We start from the raw sequence: 21,293 nt of genomic DNA, 5'->3' as shown, positions 1-21,293 counted from the left end.
TATTCATGATCATTATCATTTGTTTTTGTTTTTAGGTTGGGGGAGGTAATTAGGTTTGCTTATTTTTAGAGGATGTACTGGGGATTGAACCCAGGACCTTGTGCATGCTAAGCATGCACTCTGCTATGTGAGCTATACCCTCCCCTCATTGTAACTGTTTTAAAGTGAATAGTTCAGTGGCATTTAGTACAGTTACCTTGTTGTGAAACCACCACCTTTATCTAGTTTCAAAACATTTTCATCACTACAATTTTTTTTAAAAAAACTATACTAATTAGGTCATTACTCCCTATTCCTTCCTCCCATCAAACCCTGCCAACCACCAGTTTTTTTTCTGTCTCTATGGCTTTACCTATTCTGGCCTTTAGGACAAGCTTAGGACTTTGGACTTTTTTCGAACATAAAGATAAGCCATTGCCACGTTAGTTAGAATTATTATTCTATTGTAGGGGAAATGAATAGAACACCCAAAAGCTTGAAAGAAACCAGGTCCATCTCAAGGAACAAAAGGCGATTTTTCCGACTGCAGCTTAAGATGGGTCTTGAGTGAGGGTTAGGTTTGGGGATAACCAGGAAAAGAAAAAAGAACAGGGGGCAAATGGGATGTGGGAGAGTTTTGTGCGGGGGACAGAACAGGTCAGCTGTGAGAGCTGGGAATATTAGAGGCCGATCTGGAACCCATGGTAGAGAAGGTTGGAGAGAGGGGAAAGTATGATGATCCGGTTAGGGTGCCACACGGCCCACAATGAGCAAGATGTCAGTGAGGAGCCTTTGGCATCCACTAGATTCCTTCCATCCCAAACAGGGGGTCCTAGGACAGAGAGTCAGACAGAGGCCCAACAACTCCTGCTGGGGCGCCAAGAAGAGCCTCCATTTCCACAGCTTGTAGCCTCTGTTCTTCTGCTCTCACGCTCCACACACTCAAAGTCCCCTCCCCACTCCCACAACCTGTCTCTTAGATGCAAGCAAAGCTTGGGATTCTAATGATGCTATCCGTGGTTATGACCATCCGGTCGACCCCTGTCCTGACAGCTGTGTAGTTCCTAGGTCTGCGGGCGGGGTGGGAGGGGTGGGAGTGGCCTGTGGGCCGCTCTGCCCCGGCGCCTCGGGGGTTTCCTTCGGCTGTGCCAATCTTCTGCCAGAATCCCCACCAGGAATATTAGAACCACAGCCCCGAGGCATATCCGGACCAGATTGCCCTCAGTGTAGCGCTGGAGGGCGGGACCTGGAGGAACGAAGACAGACAGAAGCGGGTGGCAGAAGGACCCTCTCTAAGCCACGGCCCCCACGTGAGAACCTGTTACCCTCTGCCAGCCAGGATGCCAGAGGGGTCCTCTCCTCCTCTCGAGGGTTAGGACCAGATAAGCCCAGTTGTCTAAACACCACCTCTTCCACACACCCCTTCTCAGGCCCCTGACACGACCCCACCCCACACACAGACACTACCTGGTTATTTGGCTAATTGTGGAAGAGAAGATCATTGTCAGAGGGCAGAGAGAGAGATGAAGTTGATCTTTCTCTGACCCTTTAGAAAACCTCAACCTTCACCCCTGATCTTTGCCCAGCTCTGAGCTCCAGATGCTGATAGACCCCCTCCCCTTCACACGCTACACACCAGAGCCCAAGAGCCCAGGGCTGTAGCTCCTGTGTGTGGGGAAAGCAGCCGGCCTTGGGTAAAGTCAGGGAGCGGGGAGGAAGCTGGTCCAGAGATGGACACGTACTCACCAGCTGGAGGGTCTGACGCCTCTGGAAGTATGGTGATATTCCTAGAAGATTCTGAGAATCAGAAAGGATAATTGCGAAGGGCTGGGACCACCTCTCCTCTCCGCGTCTCTGCGCCTGTCCTGAGCGCGCACACCTGGGAGGCAGAGCGCCAGGGCTACAGGGAGACTGTGAACTGCAGAGTCATGGCATCCAGGTTTGACCCCCAGACTCATCACTTATGAGATGTGGGGCATCTATGAGTCAGTTTTCCTACCTGTCCTGAGGGTGATGAGGACCCCAGAAGGGTCTTGAAAAGAGGATGGGGGAAAATCCCATGAGGGTCTTAGAAAGCCTAAAGAAAGCTAGAGTTGCATGGGGACAATGGAGATGCCCAACCTACCCTCGGGATATGTCAAGGTTCCCTGTTTTCCAAGGGAAACGGAGACTTTTTCTGGAGAAAGCAGGGGCAAAGAGAGCTGCCGCAGGGGAGAAGCACATTGCCCTGGACTGGAGTAGTAAAGGGCTCAACCACGATCTGAGTGGGGCTGCAGCCCGGGCCATGCATGGAAGCCCTGGGAACACGGCTGCGCACACGGATCAGAGCCAAGGCAGAAGAGCACTGTGCAGGGAGGGGCACGGCCCTTCCGTGGTCGGCTTGGCGCCGCCGTATGGAAGCATCCACATTACCCAGATGCTCCTCTGCCCCCAAGCTCGGAGCCCATCTCCACCCCATCCTTATCCTCAAATCAGGGGCTCTCCTGGGAAGAGGCAGGTGGTTTTGAGGAGACTCCAGCCTTAAATGACAGAAGAGAGAGGCCAGTCCTCGCACTCCTTTCTGCTGAGCTCTGAGCGCCGACTTACTCACCAGCTGTGGAGCCTTGGTTCACGAGCGAGGGGCTCAGCCTCCCGGGGGCTTCTGACGATTCTAAGCAGGAGGATTACGGGTGATGTCAGGTCTGCCCCTTGCCCCTGTGAGATGTCCAGCCTCCCAGGAACCCATTTCTCTAACACACACTGCGCAGACACAGAGGAAGGACAAACTCAAAAGGCCCAAGACATGCTGTCTTCTGCTTCTCAGAGGTTTAATAAGAAACGGATCCATTCATCCCCTTACAGGCATTAGCCTAGTCCACTTTGGGGCCGTTACGAATAATGCTGCCATGAACATTCCATACAGGCTTTTGTGTGAATGTACATTCTTTAATTTTCCAGGGTATATCCCTAGGCTGGAATTTCTGAGTCATACGGGAATTCTATGTTTAGCTCTTTAAGGGACCACCAAGCTGTTTTCCACAGCAGCTACAGCATTTTTTTCCCCACCAGCAGGGTATGAGGGTCCCAGTGTCTCCAAATCCTCGCCAACAATCGTGCTTTTTTGTTACGATGATGATTATAGCTAGTCTAGCAGGTACGGTGAATGTTGCGGTGTGTGACTTGCATCTCAGTCTTACAAACACAAACTGGATCTGCAGATCTAGGTGAGCTCAGTAGGGAAAAAAAAAACTGATGTCAGCCCTGAGCAGAAGAGACTTCCCTCCTGATTGAGGCCATTTCCTTCACCAGGGACCTCCTACCATTTTTACATAAATATTTCCTGAACCCCCTCAGCCCATAAATATGTAGCTCCTGGTGACGGTGGGGACAGCCTCTGAGGGCCTTTTTATGGTGGAACCAATTCATCACAGCCTCTCTTACGCTCACTCATCCGTGGTAGAATCAGAGCTGAGATGTTATTTGTTCTGTTATTTCTCTGCCTGTGAGTGTCACTGATGAATTTTTGTTTGAATTTGGATCTAAACCTGGTGTGGTACGTGTGTACCATGAAATACTACTCAGTCATAAAAAGGAGCACACTGTTGATACATGCAACAGCTTGGACAGGCCTCAAGGGCACGATACTAAGTGGGGGGAAGGCAGTCTCAAAGGCTCCCCCATGATATGACTGCATTTATATATAACACTCTCCAAGTGGCAAATTAAATCGAGGAAGAACAAATTAGAACTTGCCAGGGGTTAGGGATCGTGGGAGGGGAGGGGTGACTATGAAGGAGGGCCCTGAGAAATATCGTTATCTTTTTTTCTCCTTGGAATAGTATTGGTTTTAGTTTAGATACTACTTTATTTATTTTTGCATATGTATTTTTTATTGAAGTATAGTCAGTTTACAATATTGTGTCAATTTCTGGGGTACAGTATAATGCTTCAGTTACTTGGAATAGTATTTTGAATGCAGTGGTGGCTATATGAACCTACATGTGTGATAAATCAACATAGAACTAAATATTCAGCCAGCGTCAGATTCCTGGTTTTTATGCTGTACTGTAATTATTGGGGCATTCCAGGCAAAGGGTATATTCTGTACTATCTTTGCAACTTCCTGTGAATCAATATCTCAAAATAAAAAGTTTAAAAATTCCAATGAGTAGTGGGGAGAGAGAAGAGGGCAGAGGCAGGACGGGGGCAGGGGATTAAGAGGTATAAACTGTTATATATAAAACAAATAAACTACAAGGATATATTGTACAACACAGCGAATATAGCCAATATTTTATAGTAACTATAGACGGAGTATAACCTTTAAAAATGTGAATCACTATGTTGTACACCTGTCACTTATATAGTATTGTATCAACTATATGTCATTTTTTTTAAATTCCGGTAAGAAACATGCACACATGTGCATGCACGGACACGAGCTGTGCCTCCTCTGGCGTAACAGCCCCTTCCTGCCCTCAGCGCCATCTGTCAGCACATTCTCATCCACTTTGGATCCTTTCAACACGATGCTTGTAATTTGGGTTTGAGGTCTCCCTGAGATACAGGAAATGGCAGAGGTGCCACAGCCTCGTGCACTGTTTCTTAAGGCACAGGCTGTCATCCATACACCAGAAGCCACTGAGACACGTTTGAAAATGGGGAACACTGTGGCTCACACAAAATGGAGTGCAGTCAGAAAGAGAAAGAAAAATGCCATATGATATCACTTATATGTGGAATCTAAAAAAAAAAAAAAAGACATACATGAACGTATTTACAAAGCAGAAACAGACTCTCAGACATAGAAAACAAACTTATGTTTACCAGTGGGGAGAAGAGGGTGGGGAGGGATAAATTGGGGGTTCGAGATTTGCAGATACTGACTGCTTTATATAAAATAGATAAACAACAAGTTTATACTGTGTAGCACGGGGAACTCTATTCAATATCTTGCAATAACCTGAAATGAAAAAGAATAGGAAAAGGAATATACGTGTGTCTGTGTATGACTGACACAGTGTGCTGTACACCAGATGTTGACACAACATTGTGTACTGACTATACTTCAAAAAATACATATATATTAAAAAATGTGGTTTAGGAGGGAGAGGATAGCTCATTGGTAGAGCACGTGCTCAGCATGCAGGAGGTCCTGGCTTCAAGCCCCACTACCTCCACTAAATAAAACTTAAATAAAAACCTAATTACCTCCCCCCTAAAAAAACTGATTTAAAATTAATTAATTAATTTTAATAAATGCATTGGTTTTTCAAAGTGGCATCCCCAGATCAACAGCAAAATCCCATGGGTACTTGTTAGAACTGAAAATTATTGGCCTCAACCCCAGACCTTCTGAATTAGACACTCTCGGGGCCCAGAAGTCTGTCCTTGATAAACCCTCCAGGTGAGTCTCAAGCCCACTGCAGTTTGAGAATGGCTGGCCAGTGGCGTCAGAGGCTCAGAATTGGAGTCCAGGAATCTACAATTTTCCAAGACACTGAGCTTGTTCTTCCACATATGACACATAAGCCACAGCGCTAAGGCTGGATCGTGGTGGGGATGTGAGACAGGCTAGGCATACCGTCTACTTACAACACGCACCCTCCTTACACGCAGAATTAAGGGATTTTTAAAACAAAGCAAATCTGTGAAAGAGGCAAGTGAATTAAACTGAGAAATCTAGACAGAGAGGAGAAAGCAAAAGAGGAGTCCGTGTGCCCTGCACCCCAGACACGGAGGAGAGTCCTCCAGAACTTACCTGTTACAGAGGACGGCAGCTCTGTGGGCAGCCAGCTGGGGGTCACGGAGTTCCCTGAGGAATCAGGAAAAATAAAAAGAGAGTTCTGTGCTCCATTAGGGTTAGATCCTGAGCAAATAGTAAAGCCTCTCTGCAACTCAGTTTCCTCCCCTGGAAAATAAAAATAAAGAAGTGTCTATCCCTGTACCGTCGTGGGTGTGAAGCAGCCTTTGAGGGGTGTTCCTAGAACATTCTGGGGCTAGTGAATGACAGTCTCTGTGAATGCCTTCCCTGCTTTTCAAAGCTCGGTTCTGTCCCGTCTCCTAGATCTTTGTGACCTGCTGTCACAAAGAGGAGGTGGCTAGAGAGTGTCAGAGAGGCAGGAAGGTGACTTCTGACTGAAGGCCTGAGGGAGGCAATGGAATGAGTCATGGAGATATCTGGGGAACGCCTCCCAGCACGTGCAAAGTCCCTGAGGCCACACTAAGCCTGCATTTTCAAAGGAAGGCAAGACGCCCAGTGTATCTACAGCAGAGTCAATGGGGGAGGGGCAGGCAGGGAGCAGTAGGCAGGTGATCCGACAAGTAACGCAGGGGCTGGAGAAGACCAAGGTGGCAGCGCTGCTGACTTTGAGCAAAGGTCTGAATCATCTGACTTTAACCACCTGTTTTTAAAGGTTTCCTCTTGCTGTCGTTTTGCTAACTGTCTAAAGAGGGTAAACGTGCGAAGCCAGACAAGCCTGCAGCTCGGAGATGAGACCTAACGCACAGCACAGTGATTACAGGCAGCATCCTATATGCCAGACTTCACGGTTGCTAAGAGACTAGATCTTAGACATTCTCACCACACACACACACGCACACACACACACACACACACACACACACACAAAATAGTAATTATGTGACAAGATGGAGGTGTTAGCTAAGCTATGATGGTCATCCTGTTGCAATATATAAATGTATCAAGTCAACACGTTATAAACCGTACACTTATGCAAGGTTATAGGTCAATTATATTTCAATCAAAAGCAGAGAGGCCAGTGTGGAGGCTGCTGGGGTTGTGCAGGTAGAGACGGCGGATGTGGAGAAATTGTCAGATGATAGGTTTCGAAGATGCAGTAGGAAGCATGAGATGGGAAAGGAGACAAAGACTTAAAAGAAAAGAAAACATCTTCAGATATTAGAGCAGGGAAACATATACCCGCCTCTTTGATTTTTATTTTATTTCTAAGTGTAGTTGCAATCCCGTAACATTAAGTGTAACATCCTGAACATTGACGTGTACAGTTCAGCAGTATGAAGTGCAGTCACATTATGGGTCAGCAGAGCTCCAGAATTTCTCATCTTGCAAAACTAAAACTCTGTCCTTATTAAACACTATTTTCCTTTCTCCTCTCCCCCAGCCCCTGACAACCACCATTCTACTTTCTCTCTCTATGAATTTGACTACCTCGTATGAGTAGAATCATCCAGCATATGTTCTTTTGTTACCGGCTTATTTTACTTAGCACGGTGTCCTCAAGGTTCATCCATGTGTCGCATGTGACGAGATCTCGTTCTTTTTAAGGCTGTATAATATTTCACTGGGTGTATGTATCACATTTTCTTTATGAGCTGTGCTGTCCCCTTTTGAAAGAAGCACCGTTTAAGAACGGAAAACTGACACAGGCTACATTATGAATGAACCTCAGGAAAAAAACATGCTGAGTGAAAGAAATCAGTCACAAAAAAGTATAGGAAATTCTTAGAAAAAGCAAATTCGCAGAAGTAGTAGGTTTGTGATGGGATGAAAATGGACACAGGAGATCTTCTAGCAGTGTTGGGAATGCGCCATCATTGGACTGTGGTGATGACTGCACGACTCTAAACTCACCAAAAAGCATTGAATTGGATGCTTAAAATGGGTAAACTTTAAGGCATATAAATCAAACCTCAATAAGTTGTTTTTTTTTAAAGGATGAAAGATGATTCCTAGTGAATAATTAGCTCACTAGCTAGATTTGAATGAAAATGAGTCTGAATGGGGGGAAGGGTATAGTTCAAGTGGCAGAGGGCATGCTCAGCGTGCAGGAGGTCCCGGGCTCAGTCCCCAGGACCTCCTCCGAGCAGAAATCAGTGAAGGAACCTACTCGCCACCCCATCCCAATACAAGCGAACAATAAATAAATAAATCAGTCTGAATGCAAATACTTTCCCATTCCACTCTGTACTAACTTTATTAATCCTCTGATGATTAGAAGGATAAGAATTTTCAAGAATTTTCCCTTTGCTGATAGAATCATTTGTCTTCTCTATTCTGAGACCGTTTAAATAATTTGATTGCTTCAAAAACTTGTGAAAATGCATAATCATAAAAAAAAGTGAACATAAAATATAATCATGAATTTCGAATTACATTAGTTAATGTGAAGAATTTAGCAGCAAGATTTTTTATAGCGAGACCTTGTACTGAGATGATCAAAAATAAAAAAGACAGAACGTGTGACTATGGTGTAAGGGGGATGACCTCAAAGTTTCCTTCCTATGATGGCATCATTTTTTAAGTAATTTCTGCAAGATTTTGTTGCATTTGCTTGTGGGTTTTATTTTTTACCTAGACAAATCACAAGGCTTTATTCACAGTATTAAAATTTATTTTTCTTAGTGTATATGCTCTGTAGTAGACAGAATAACGGCCTCCCAGGTATGACAGGATCCTAACCCCCACAGCCTGTGACTATGGTACCTTACATGGCAAAAGGGACTTTGTAGACAGGATTAAGGATCTTGGGGTGGGGAGATTATCCTGGATTATCTGGTGGACCCAGTGTAATCACAAGGGTCCTTAAAAGTATAATAGAGGCAGGAGGGCAGAAGAGTTGGAGACAGAGAGATGTGAAGACGTTATGTTGCTGGCTTCGATCATGAGGAAGAGACCGTGGGAGCCAAGAGATAGATGTAGGAGCCTTGAGAAGCTGACAAGGACACCAGGAACAAATCCTCCCCTAGAGCCTGCAGAGGGAGCACAGCCTGGACAACACCTTCGCTTTATCCCAGTAGGACCCATTTTGGGCTTCTGACCTCCAGAACTCTAAGGTAATAAGTCTGTGATGTTCTAAGCCAGTGAATTTGTGGTAGTTTGTTACAGCATCGTTCAGACCCCCTTACACCCTCCAAAGCCCCCGTCTCCTCCTGCCCTCCCGCTTCCTCCATGCTTTTTGGTCCCTCCCCTTGGAACTTCCATCAGGGCCTGTGAAGGCCGAGGGAGAAAGCTTTGGTCTGCACCCCTGACCTTTAACCACGAGCTCCAGAGGGTCGCTGGGGGCTGACCACAGGTACGGGGAACTGCTGGAAAAGCTGTAGCATCGATAAGTCCCGCTGTTGGCAGCGGTCACCGTGGTGATGGGGAAGTCGGCCAGGTACCACTGCTCAGGTCTCTTGTAGGGCCCAGTGTCTCCCTCCTTGTACAGAGCAAATCGGTCAAAACCGTATTGGCTCTCACACCGCAGAGTCACGTCCATCCCTGGGGACACTGCTGCACTGGGCTGGGCTGAGAGTGAGGGCTTGGTGAAAACGCCTGCGAGGAAAGAGGATTCTGGTGTGAAAGACAGCGACCAGCGTCTTGGCTATTGGGGTGGGAAGGCTCCCCACCTCCCTGAGAGCTAGGGAACTTTCCACCTGTTTCCACTCTACAGAACCCACCCTTCCCACCACCAGGTCACACAGTGGTTAAGGGAGCGTGACTGGAGGCTCATGGCAGTGCCCAGGCTCAAACCCCGGCTTTGCAGCCTAGGGACTGGAAACACCTCCCCCTCATCTGTGCCTCAGTGTTCTCTACTATAAAACGGCAGCCATTGGATGAGACAGTGTAATTGAGCATTTAACAGAATACCCAGTACATAGCCAGCACCCCAAATACGGCAATAACAAAATAGCTTAACTTTACATTGTCCCGTAAGCTTGTATTACAATATACAGCAGTTAACTTGTATTAAAGTTCCAGATTCCAGGTGCTGTTCCAAGCCGATGACGTGTATCAGTTCACTGAATCCTCAGTGAATTCACCCCTGTAAATATCCCCCCTTCACACGTGAAACGAGGGTGCACGGTGCTGAATAACTTGTCCGAGGTCACAAGACAGTAAGTGGCAGGGCTGAAATCTGCAGTCACGGAGCTTGGCTCCAGGCTGTCTGCTCCTAAGCGGGAGCGCACCCTACTATGTAATTTGGTATTTTTAATCACCACAGAGCATGGCAGTCCACACCGGGAACACCATACTCACAACAGCAAATGCTGACTAGTGATTGTGCCTCACGCAACAATTTTTTTTTTCCTCTCAGCAACTGCTATGTGTCAGTCTCTGTTCCAAGAAACAAAAATTCCAACAGGAAGAAAGAATAACTTAAAAATAAGTAAATGTGTGGCATACAAGATAATGCCGAGCGCTGTTTTAAATCAAGATGCAACTTTAAATAGTGTGGTGAGGGAAATATTTAATGAGGAGGTAGCGTTTGACTCAGTCCCCAAGGCACATGATGGACCTCGGGTCAGGAATTAGGGTGCGGCAAGCTAGGGTTTCTCCTTGGATGCAGAAAAAAAAAAAAATAGAAACCAACCTCAGTAATCAAGATAAATAATATTTAATGCAAGTTTTAAAATAAAAATGAACGCAAACACGTTTACAAGGAATAGAACATCAAGATTATAAACAAAGACAGAATCCGACTGTGCCCGGGAAAGCCATGTTGAAGTCTGAAATATGAACCTACCCTGCTATGTAATTTGATAAAATCATATTATTGGATATAATAATACTTTGATATGGTTATCATCACAGAGCATGGCAGTCCACACCTGGCACACAGTCTTCACAATAGCAAGAGTTGCCTGATAATTTGAGACAAAATTAACAGTGTGAATCAACTACACTTCAATAAAAAATAAAAAAAATTTTAAAGGCAGAATATATTACCATTTGACTCTCCTGGCTTTCATGGAAGCAAACGCATCAATATTTTAAAAATCTACTTTGGAAAGTAATCATTTTAAAATGTATTAGGAATAAAAGAATAGGTTGAGAACACTTTATTCCATCAAAAAATAAAAATAGGGGGTGGAGGGTGTAGCTCAGTGGTAGAGCCCAGGCCCGCCTTGCACAAGGTCCTGGGTTCAATCCCCAGTGCCTCCGTTAAGGGGGAAAAAATTCAATACAAATAAAAAATGCATTCGAGCATGCATGAGGGAATACACATTTTTCCTCTTGCGTCAGGCTGGAATAGGGCTTGGAACAGCACTGCCCGAATCTGGCATTATTTAAAATTGCAATATTGTGTACATCGTGGATGTTTTTGCATTGATTTGAGGGTTTCTTTTTTTTAAGATACAGTATTAGCATATTATTTCTGTTGATTACTGAGTTCTTTGGCACCTCCCCTAAATTTAGCCCTTAAGGACAAGCCCCCCTTGCCCCACCCTAATCCCAGCCCCGCTAGGACTTCGGGTTTACCGTCATCATCATCCCCATCGTCACCCTCTTGGAGCCCCGAGCTGAGGACCACGTAGCCCAGAGGCCGCACGTCCCAGCACACCCAGCCTCCACGCTTCCAGTTACCAGTGGCCACCAGCTCCAGCTGGCTGCTGGGGAGAGACCAGCGGCTCCCGTTCTGGTACGAGCAGCGGTAGACCCCGGCGAAACGTTTCTCCATGGCAGAGAAGGAGAGAACCCCATAATCGAAATACTGGCTGGATTTCAGTTTCTCCAGGCGGTACAAGTCCACGCCTGGAGGCCCCTGGCAGCGGACGGTCACCGGCGTCCCCAGGGGCACAAGGGAGCTGGGCAGGGCTTGGAGGGAGGGCTTGGGCAGCGGGCCTGGAAGGCAAGCAGCGGTCAGTTCCCCGACAGAGGCTCGCACCCCTCCTGCCCCCCCCCCGCTCGCTGGCCGAACCCCCAGGGGGATTCCTGACCCACCGTAGTGAGCATGTATCACCTGCTCCAGACACAGCCCTGAAGGAAGAAGAAAAGGACCGGTTACTAGGACCTTGTGTGAACCCACCCTTCTGCGTGCTGGGCACCGTGATGAGAAACTTGCACGCGTTCTTTCTTCTGTCATAATTCTTTTTTCAAAGGTACACATGCACATAATTGAAGGCAAAGAAGCCAGCCGTAAAAAGCCACGACTGTATAACTCGGTGTATATGAAATATCCAGAATAGATAAATCTGCCCAGAAGCAGACAGCAGATGAGTGTTTGCGGGGGGCTGGGAGGAGAGGAGATTAAAGAGTGATTGCAAAGACAGGGGATTTCCTTCTGGAGCGCTGAAAATGTCTTGGAACTAGAGGCGGGGGTTGATTGCAGAACGTTGTGAATGGACTAAATGTCCTGGATGGTGAATTTTATGTTTAATTTATTATTTTTACCACAATTTTTTAGAAGCCAAACAGGGATTCCTTAGCCCATCCCCCAGCTCCCTGTAGGACACCTCCCCCACGCAGAGACTTTTGGCAACTTTTGGCAACTGAAAAGAGAAGGGGGCGGTGTGCCAGATTGGGGGGGTTCTCGCTTTTCTCCCCCCAGCTTTATGGAGATATAATTCTATTATGGAAATATAATAGTTGAAGCCACAACATTGTATAGGTTTGAGGCATACAAGTACAACAAGTTGATCTGATACATTTGTGTGTTGCAGAAAGGTTACCAGTGCAGCGCTAGCTGACGCCTCCACCCCGTCCTGGGGTCGCCATTTCTTTTCTGTGGTGAGAACACTGCAGATCTCTTAGCAACTTTCAGTATATCATACAGTATTTTTAAAAAAATTTTTTTGGGGGGAGGCAATTAGGTTTATTTATTGTTTGTTCATTTATTTGTTTGTTTGTTTTTTAGCAGAGTTATTGGGGATTGAAGCCGGGACCTGGAGCATGCTAAGCACAGCACTCCACCAAGGGGCTATACCCTCCCCCCTTATAGAACAGTATTTTTTTTAAACACCTTTATTGAGATATTCAGATACCATACAATTCACCCATTTAAAATGTACAATTCAATGGTTTGGGGTCTATTACACTACTTTTTTACCTGTGGTAAATATATACCTATAAGATTTGGCATTTTAACCATTTTCAAGTGTACAGTCCAGTGGCATTAATTGCATTCAGTATAATACAGTATTATTGGCTGTAATCACCATGCTGTAATTAGATCCAGATGGGCGTCTCCTGCGTTGTAAGTCAAGAGATGTGTTAATCCTAGACTTCTCCCCATTTAACCCTTATGGGCTAAATCAGTATTCTGTTAATTACTTTATTATGACTGTGCAAATATTATTCACATCTGAGGATTACAATATTGTGCCTATATTTTTTTCTATTTCTAGGATCAATAATTGTGTGTTTTATTTCCACCTGCATAGTTGTCCTTGAACCTGTATCTAATTCTTTCCACAATTTTCAATAGCTTTTCCATATAATTTTACCCATCTGTCAAATTGCATGATCTATAAATTCCACATTTTTTCCTTGGAGGCGCCCTCCCCCCAATTTCCCTTCTATCTGAACAAATCCCTCTCTAGGGTGAACTATTGCCCTTTTTCTCTCAAACTAAGACTCCTTTTTTTTTTTTTTACCTTTTCACTGAGTTAATAGCATTATGTATTTTAGTCTCACTAGGGTTACCAGATTTAGGAAATAAAAACATGGGACTCCCAGTTAAATTCGAATTTCAGATAAACAAGGATATATATATATTATATATACATATATATACACAATATTTCTTTCTTTTTCTTTTTTTTGCATAGTGAGTCCCATGAAGTCCATGGTCCTACAGCTGGTAGAAGGTAGAGTCAAACACTAGCAGCATATTTTCATGGTAAAGAATATGGATTTGGTGCAAAAATTCCTTAGTTTGTATTTGAGCCATAACTGTGTGACCTTAAATGAGTTACTTAATCCTCCTGGGCTTCAGTTTTCTCACCTGTAAAATGGGAATAATAGTAGGGAATAATAGTAATACTGCGTTTGTTAATGGCATTTAAACAAGTGTCTATTTTAAAACATAGAGCAATATCTAGCCCACAGTAAGTGCTACATGGGTGTGTTTTAAAAATGATTAAATGAATGAGTGAATGAATGAACAAGAGGCAGTTTGTGTTCATAGTTTGCACTCTTATCCCCATTAGCGCAGCTGCTTCCTTCCTGCTTAGCCCCAAGCCTCTAAGCTTTCAGCGATAAAGTTCTTTTGAAGGAATAGGGAAATAGTGCGCACACATGCCCAGCACAAAGCCCATGAGGAGGAGAAAGCCCAGACGCATCTGACCCCACCGCCAGCCCTGTTAGGGGGCACTCCTACTCCTGCCTTACCGAAGTATAATTTACAAATAAAAATCTCATAAATCTAAGGCATACAGCATGATGATTTGTGAAATAATTACCACAGTCAAGCTAACTAACACATCCATCACGTCACAGAACCATCTTTGTGTGTATGAGAGACAGAAGCTTAAGATCTGCTCTTTTAGCAAATTCCGAGCATGCTCTATAGTACAGTTAACCCCAGTCACCAAGCTGTGACCTAGATCCTCAGAACTTACTCCCCTGATAACTGGAAGTTTGTGCCCTTTGACCAACATCCACCCTCTTGTCTTCTCCCGCCCTCACTTCCCAGCCCCCGGACACCACCAACCTACTCCCTGCTTTTGTGAGTTCAGCTTTTTGAGATTCCGACTGTAAGTAAGATCCTGCTCTGTTTTCTTTCTCTGTGTGGCTTATTTCACTTAGGACAATGCCGTCGGGGTCCATCCACGTTGCTGCCAACGGCAGCATTGTTTGCATCAGTACCAAAAGGCATACTGACAAACTAACTCTATAATCTAGTCAGTGAGTCCACATTTTTTTAAATTAAAAAAAAATTTAAGTGTAGTGGGAGAAAGTTGCAGCCAGCATTACTGGGAGACCCGTATTCATTTCCGGAGCCAGCCGTGAACATACTAGAATAACTCCGACAAACACCACCTCCCTGGGCCCCAGCTTCCCCCCGCAACAAATAAATGGGGTGACCATTGTGGTCACCTTTTGCCCTGAAATTCATCACTGATGCGTTTTTCTAAATTCTTTGTCTCAGAGCCCATACATGTCCCACAGGCTTTCCCAGACTGACTCACCAAGGCAGAAGAGGGCAGGCAGGGATGAGGACATGGTTCCTTGGCCCGTCCTGAGCTCCATAGCCCAGGAGGGAAGACTTGGGCGGGGACTGGAGCAGAGGCACAGGACGTGGTGAGGATGAGGAGCGATTTCCTCCCCTCCCCCATCAGCCTGGCTTTTCCTAGTTGAGACTCATCAAGCTGGAGCCTTCTGCTCCGTAGAATGACTTGCACACAAGCTCCAAGTAGCGTCACTTTATCTCCCGTCACCAGCCCAGTGTCCCACCACGTCTGCCTAGTGAGGCGTCCTCTGTGTTTCCAATACTCCCATAAACTCCCTGACATCCATTAGGGACATGCAGATCAAAACCACAGTGAGACATCACTTCTCACCTGCAAGGATGACTGTCATCAAAAAGACAACAACAAATGTCGGCTGAGGACGTGGAGAAGTTGAAATCCTCATGCATCGCGGGCAGGTAGGTACAGCTGTTGGGGAAAACAGTCCGGCATTTCCTCAACATATGAAGCAATGAATGACTCAGCGACTCCACTTCTGGGTAAATACCCAAAAGAATCAAAAGCAGGAACTTGAACAGGTATTTGTACAGCCAGGTTCATGACAGCATTATTCACAACAGCCAAAACAAGGAAACAACTCGTGTCCACTGATGGGAGAATGATTAAACAAACTATGGTATATACCTACCCCAATGGAATATTGTTTAGTCTTAAAAAGGGATCAGGTGCTGACGGATGGGTAGAGCTCGGTGGTGCAGCACGTGCTTGGCATGCACGAGGTCCTGGGCTCAATCCCCAGTACTTACAGGAAGGAAATTCTGACACGTGCTATGACATGGATGAACCCTGAAGACATTACGCTGAGTGAAATAAACCAGACACAAAAGACCGCACGTTGTATGGTTCCATTTATATGAAATATCCAGAGTAGGCAAATTCGTGGGGACAGAGGGTGGACTGGAAGATATCGGGCGCTGCGGGGAGGGAGAATGGGGAGTTGCTGCACCAATGAGACCCTTACCAAGGGAAAATGTGTGGACATTATGATGCTTTGAACAAGTTGCTGAGACGGACTATTGTCTGATGTGTCTCTGCAATAGAATGGTTCCAAGGGACTTCGCTCTGGAGCGGCGACATTCGAGGCTGCGCCTGATCCTAAGACATATTTACACAGCACATTCAGCGTGCCCAAAATCCTCGGGGGAGTAACCGGAAAATGACTGATGTGGCTGGAATTAAGTGCGCATGAAACTGAGACTGAAGAGACTATAAGGGTCAGATCAGGGTGTCCCAGCCTTGGCGCTGTTGCCATTGAGGACCGGGTGATTCTCTGCTGGCGTCCAGGAGGGCTGTCCTGAGCATTATAGGAGGTTTACCAGCATCCTTGTTCTCCATCCACCAGGCGTCGCTAGCACCATGTCCCCTCCAGCGGCGACAGCCAAAAACATCTCCAGACGTTGCCAGATGGCCTTTGGGGGGCAAGATCACCCCCAGTCACATTGGGCTACAGCTCTCTGGGACTTAGAAGGCAAGATAAACTTGGGTGCATGAATATCTCTTTTTAATGCTACTCACTTTTCAAGCGTTCTCTCTTTTGATTCCCACAGAAGCCAGAGAAATAGGTGCGGCTTTAGTCCCATTCTGTTAAGAAAATGTGAGCTTGAAAGAAAACGTATTTTTCTAGCTGAAGCGTGGGTGCTGGGAGCCAAGTAGGTCATTCTCCTCTGGCTTGGCACATGTTTTTCCCGCTCTGAAGGCTTCAGCTCTCCGCACCTCCTAGAACGTTGGACCAAGATGTCGTTAGAAACTTCCGCCTGCTCAGTTTGACCCTCACTTCTTCTTGATTTCTCCTGGTATTTGGTACCGGTGTGTGCTCCTTGGACGAGCCTGGACAGCTATGCTGCCCGGTGACCCAAATCCCCCTTCCACCTGCTCCTGTACGTTACGCCCTCGTGGCTTTCCAAGGGCCAGACCGTGCGGTCTGCCTCTCTCAGCGGACCAGGAGTTCCTTAAGAGCAGAAGCTATGTCTTACCAATATGTGCAGCCTCAGCACAGGTCCAGAGAAAGAGTCCACTTCTGTGAACATTTGTTAAGTAAGCAAGTGAGGGGGTAAATGTACAAAGAACCAGGAATCCCTTAAGAGACATGTGATGGGTCCCAGAATTTCTTGACAGTTGACAAGACTTCTGTATCCTTGAGTCTTCGGGGAGCTCCGAGAAGACGACTGGTATTGAGGTTCATGAGTGGGACGCTTCACGCAGCCTCTTCTTCCTTAAGGGGCCCTTGAGGCCTGGATTCCCCCCCCCACCCCGCCTCCGCCAGCTCCGGCTCTGCACTCAGGACGAGATGGAGTCGGCACAGACACGGCGCTATCTTGGGGGCTCCTCAAGGGCGCCGGAGAATGGTGGGTCCACGTTCTCTGCACAGGAATCTTGGTGTAGCTGGGCGGAGATCACCTCCTGTTTGCCTTGCTCTGTGGGGGCCTGTCAGCACAAGCACACAAGGTAAGGTGAAAAGAGAGCACGTGGGGAAGGGACCGGGGAAGGAGGAAAGACTCACCTGCGTGTCCATCTGTCTGTCCTCCTCGGGCCGGGTGTCCACTGAGACCTCGCCTGCAAGGAAGAAGAGAGGACAGGCTTCCAGGGAGTGCCCTCACATTGCCCGGTCCTGCCATCTCTGTTTCAGAGACGGATGACTGAAATCAGGGAAGGGCTGTGACATCACAGCCAGCAAGGTTGCCCCCCCTTCTCCGCTCCTTCCAGGATGCCTTCTGTCCTCCCCTGAATACGTCCTTCCTCACCCCCAGTGCCCCCCCTTCCCACTCCTCTTACATTGAGTTTCTTCTGGGAAGTCCATGCCGGGGCTGGTGCTGAGGGAAAGGAGACAGAGCATTAAGGGAGGTCTGAGGAATCAGACAGAAGCAGCGTTTTCTATTGGGAGGGTCCAATTTCTCCTACCTGTCGTAGGTCCCTTGGCTCTTCGTCTCACTATCAACGGCCTCTGCAGAGAGTCGGTGATTAGAGTCCCAGACCCACCAAGCCTCTCCCCACTCTCCTCCCAAGTTACCCCTTCCCCCTCCAGGACGTACTGTGTTTGGCTTGACACCAGCACCAGCAGAGGAGAAAGAGAAGGAGGAAGAGTAGAGGGAGGACAGAGATGACGGACGTCCCAATCACGATGGGGAGGGACCCATTCTCCGGAGGGTCTCGGTAGATTTCAGGTAGATCTAGGAATCAGTAAACAGTGAAGATCTGTTATTGATCTCCTATTGGATTAATTCATCCACTTAATGAGTATTTATTGTGTGCCTTCCATGTATGAGGTGTTATTGGCTATTCTGGAAACCGTAGTAAACCTACTCAGCAATAGAGTCTAGACATATGAACCAACACACTATTAAAGTCTTTACTTTTCTGTGAACTGAGATGAATTATGATAAAGCTATTTACCGTGCATCATAAGAGCAATTTCTTTGGGAGATGGTCCCTGGAGGCTAAGATACAGCCAGGTCTCAGGAGTACCAGGCGAACAGCCTTCCAGGCAGAGGGAACAACACACACAAACGCAGAGGCGAGAGGGAGTTTTGTGAGACCCACACGCAGAAAGGACAAACAGTACATGAGGGAAGAACGGCTCCCGGTAAAGACAGCAAGGTCAGGAGACATCAGCAAAGGTCCAAACGTTGGAAGGATAGAGGAGAGTCTGGGTTTAAGTCTACATACAATGATGACCCGCAAAGGGATTGACAAGCCATGGGCTTGTATTTTTTTTTAATCACTGGATTTCCAGTGTGATAAATGGATTTAAGGGGCCAGCTGGAAAGTGGAGCGACAATTAGGGAACATGCCACCGGCAGTTAGGTGACAGGTGATTGTGTAATGACAAAGTGATGATGATGGAAGGAAAAGGGAATGAGCGCGCAGAGTTTTTTGAGGATGGAAATGGTGAGCTTTGCGATCTGGTAACGGAGTAGGTGGGCACTGAGAGGAAAGGGGAACAGCAAATACCATTCTCAGTGAGTTGGTCATTGGAAGGGATGGATGGCATCCACTGAAAAAGAAGACCAGTATGAGGAGGAGGTTCTGAGATGTGCTGGGGAAAGGTTCTACTGAGCTTCTCATTAGGTCTCTGAGTAGATGTTAAATGATTCATTGGATTTGAAACTCACAGGAGCATTTTTTGCTGGAGTGAGTGGCAAGCTTACAGTCATTAGCAGATGCGTGGGGCTGAAGGAGATCACCTTTAGTCCACCCAGTCAGACAGAGAAAAACAAATAATCTGTGGTGTCACTTATATGTAGCCTCTAAAGAGCAAAACAAATAAAACAGAACGAAACCGGATTTATAGAACCAGAGAATAAACAGGTGGCTGCCAGAAGGGAGGTGGGGGTGAGACAGGTGAAGGCGGCTAAGAAGCACGAACCTCCAGGTCTGTAATGAGTCGTGGGGAAACAGGAGGCGGCGTGAGGAACATGCTCAATAACAACAGCGTGACTTTGTACGGGAACAGACGGCCACTAGCCTTAGCGTGGTGACCATCTCATAGTGCATGCAAATGGCAGATCATTATATAGTGCACCTGAGACTAATGTAATATTATATTTCAATTAATTAAAAACCTATGCTAGGCACATAGTACAATGTAGAGGTCACATCTAGGGCTCAATATACCTGGAATATGAAAAAACTAACTTACCTTTTGGTGGAGTTAATATGATTCAAATGAGATAATATGTGCAAAAACTGAGAATGGCACTTGGCAATGGGAAAACCTCAATAAATGTCACCTAGCAATTGTTAACAGTATACCATGGTCTCTAATCTGGGCAAAGCGCTGCTGTCTGAGCTCGACACGCAACTGTATCTTACCCGATGCAACACTCTGTTATTATTTCATTTTGGAAAGAAGGAACTTGGGCTCCAGTGCAGGAAACTGCTTGCAAAATGTTACAGAACCAGCAAATGTTGGAGGCTTCGTTTTACCTCCAGTGCATCTCCTGAACAAGAGTGCCATCCTTGTGGGCAGACCTTCCAAAGCTGAGAGAGCTGGGAGCAGCTGAGGCGATGACAGGGGGCACGCAACATACCCGCCACTGACGGCCCCGGCCCCGCACGCACAGGGCGCTCTGGGGCCGTGCGAAGCGCCCAGCTCTCTGCGTCCCGCGTTGTGAATGCCGACTCCTACTGTGTTCCCTTTCAGCATTATTGTGAAACCTGAGCATTCTCTTCTTGACTCATCCGTGTCGTGTCGATAGGGAAGAGCTGGGGGTGGGAAAGCTTTCTAGAGAAGGGGAGGGGTTTTCCACCAAAGACTGGCCTAATGGTGAAGAATTAAAATATAAAAAAATACAAAGAGTGTAAATGAGGGGCTGGTGCAGGCTGCAGGCTGGGGTTCTTTCAAGGCTACTCAAGCTCATTCTGCAGTTCGCTCAGCCCCGCTCAGCTGTCTAGGCGGAAAAAAGGAAACACTCACCAGTCTGTGCCCAAATCCTTTGGTCCAGGCAGAACGCTAAAATAGAGAAAGACTTGGTAAGGGATGTCTCCCAGTAAGACAACGATTTCCAGACACCCGAACTCAAGGCACCGGACTTAGGCCAAGCTGAAGGAAAGTAGCCCTAAAAGTGGTCATCTTCCTGTAACTCACTAGTCTCAGGGCCCCGCGGAGGAGGACTCCCACGAGCGGAACCCAGGTCACGGACCTCACTTTATCCTCTTCCCTCTCCGGCCTCCCACACAAATTCCCCTGCAGGACTCACCGAGTCCGAGCATGAGGACGACCCCCGGGGCCATGGCCGCGCCTCTGCGCACAGCGCCCCCTCCACACCGCACAGCCAGCCGGGCAGACAGCGTTCCCAGGCGGCGGGCACGGACGGCGCAGCCGGGGGCTTTAACCCCTTGCCGCAGAGTGACGACACCCCCTGCGAAGCAGAAAGAGGAACTGCTGCTTGTGCAAGACGGGGTTCCACCTTCCAGCCCAGCCCGGCTGGGCGCGAGTTACTCTGTGGGCTCCCGCTGTGAGCTCACAGCCACAGAGACGCGGGAGACTTGTGTAACTCATGCACGTAAACAGTGACCTGTTTATGTACAGAACTGAAGGAAGTTTTACCCAAAAAGAAGGAGGGGAAATGCAGTTAGAAAAGACTGAATCTAATATGCAGACTGTAATATGTAAAACAATTACACACGGTGTCGCAGACCTAAATCCAGCTTGAGGATTTCATGGAGAGCAACGTGGAGCCGCAAAGATGCCTGAAAGACCAGTTCTTTTGTCGGATGCGGATTCTCCGCAGTAATAGTGGGTATGAAAAGATTCCACCAAGTCCGAGAGAAATTTTCCCTGAATTACTACATTCCAAGGATTATGTCCTGACCAAAAATCTCTGATGGGGACCCTAATCTCAACTCACTAGAAATGAGTGTTTTAATTTGCTTGGGACAATCTTCCTTTAATGACCTTC

At 46.8% G+C, this 21,293-nt stretch overlaps 2 protein-coding genes across 2 annotated transcripts; both read right to left on the bottom strand.

The window, feature by feature from the left end:
• Positions 1–552: 552 nt before the first annotated feature.
• On the bottom strand, positions 553–15,621 carry GP6 (glycoprotein VI platelet). The gene is made up of 8 exons (XM_074369116.1): positions 14,836–15,621; positions 11,648–11,683; positions 11,291–11,548; positions 8,972–9,256; positions 5,720–5,773; positions 2,570–2,629; positions 1,726–1,776; positions 553–1,225 (listed from the first exon to the last, which is right to left on the bottom strand). Exons 1-8 carry the CDS (start codon positions 14,894–14,896, stop codon positions 1,044–1,046), a joined length of 987 nt encoding a protein of 328 aa, XP_074225217.1. The 5' UTR covers positions 14,897–15,621; the 3' UTR covers positions 553–1,043.
• A 109-nt stretch (positions 15,622–15,730) lies between these two features.
• LOC105074349 (uncharacterized) lies at positions 15,731–20,827 on the bottom strand. Its single transcript, XM_010961886.3, has 7 exons — positions 20,592–20,827; positions 20,309–20,344; positions 17,925–18,062; positions 17,794–17,836; positions 17,668–17,705; positions 17,396–17,448; positions 15,731–17,319 (listed from the first exon to the last, which is right to left on the bottom strand). Exons 1-7 carry the CDS (start codon positions 20,623–20,625, stop codon positions 17,206–17,208), a joined length of 456 nt encoding a protein of 151 aa, XP_010960188.1. The 5' UTR covers positions 20,626–20,827; the 3' UTR covers positions 15,731–17,205.
• Between the last annotated feature and the right edge of the window lie 466 nt (positions 20,828–21,293).

The sequence above is a fragment of the Camelus bactrianus genome, chromosome 9 (genome assembly GCF_048773025.1).
Source record: "Camelus bactrianus isolate YW-2024 breed Bactrian camel chromosome 9, ASM4877302v1, whole genome shotgun sequence".
Lineage (NCBI taxonomy): Eukaryota > Metazoa > Chordata > Mammalia > Artiodactyla > Camelidae > Camelus > Camelus bactrianus.
This window is presented reverse-complemented; position numbering and strand designations above follow the sequence as displayed.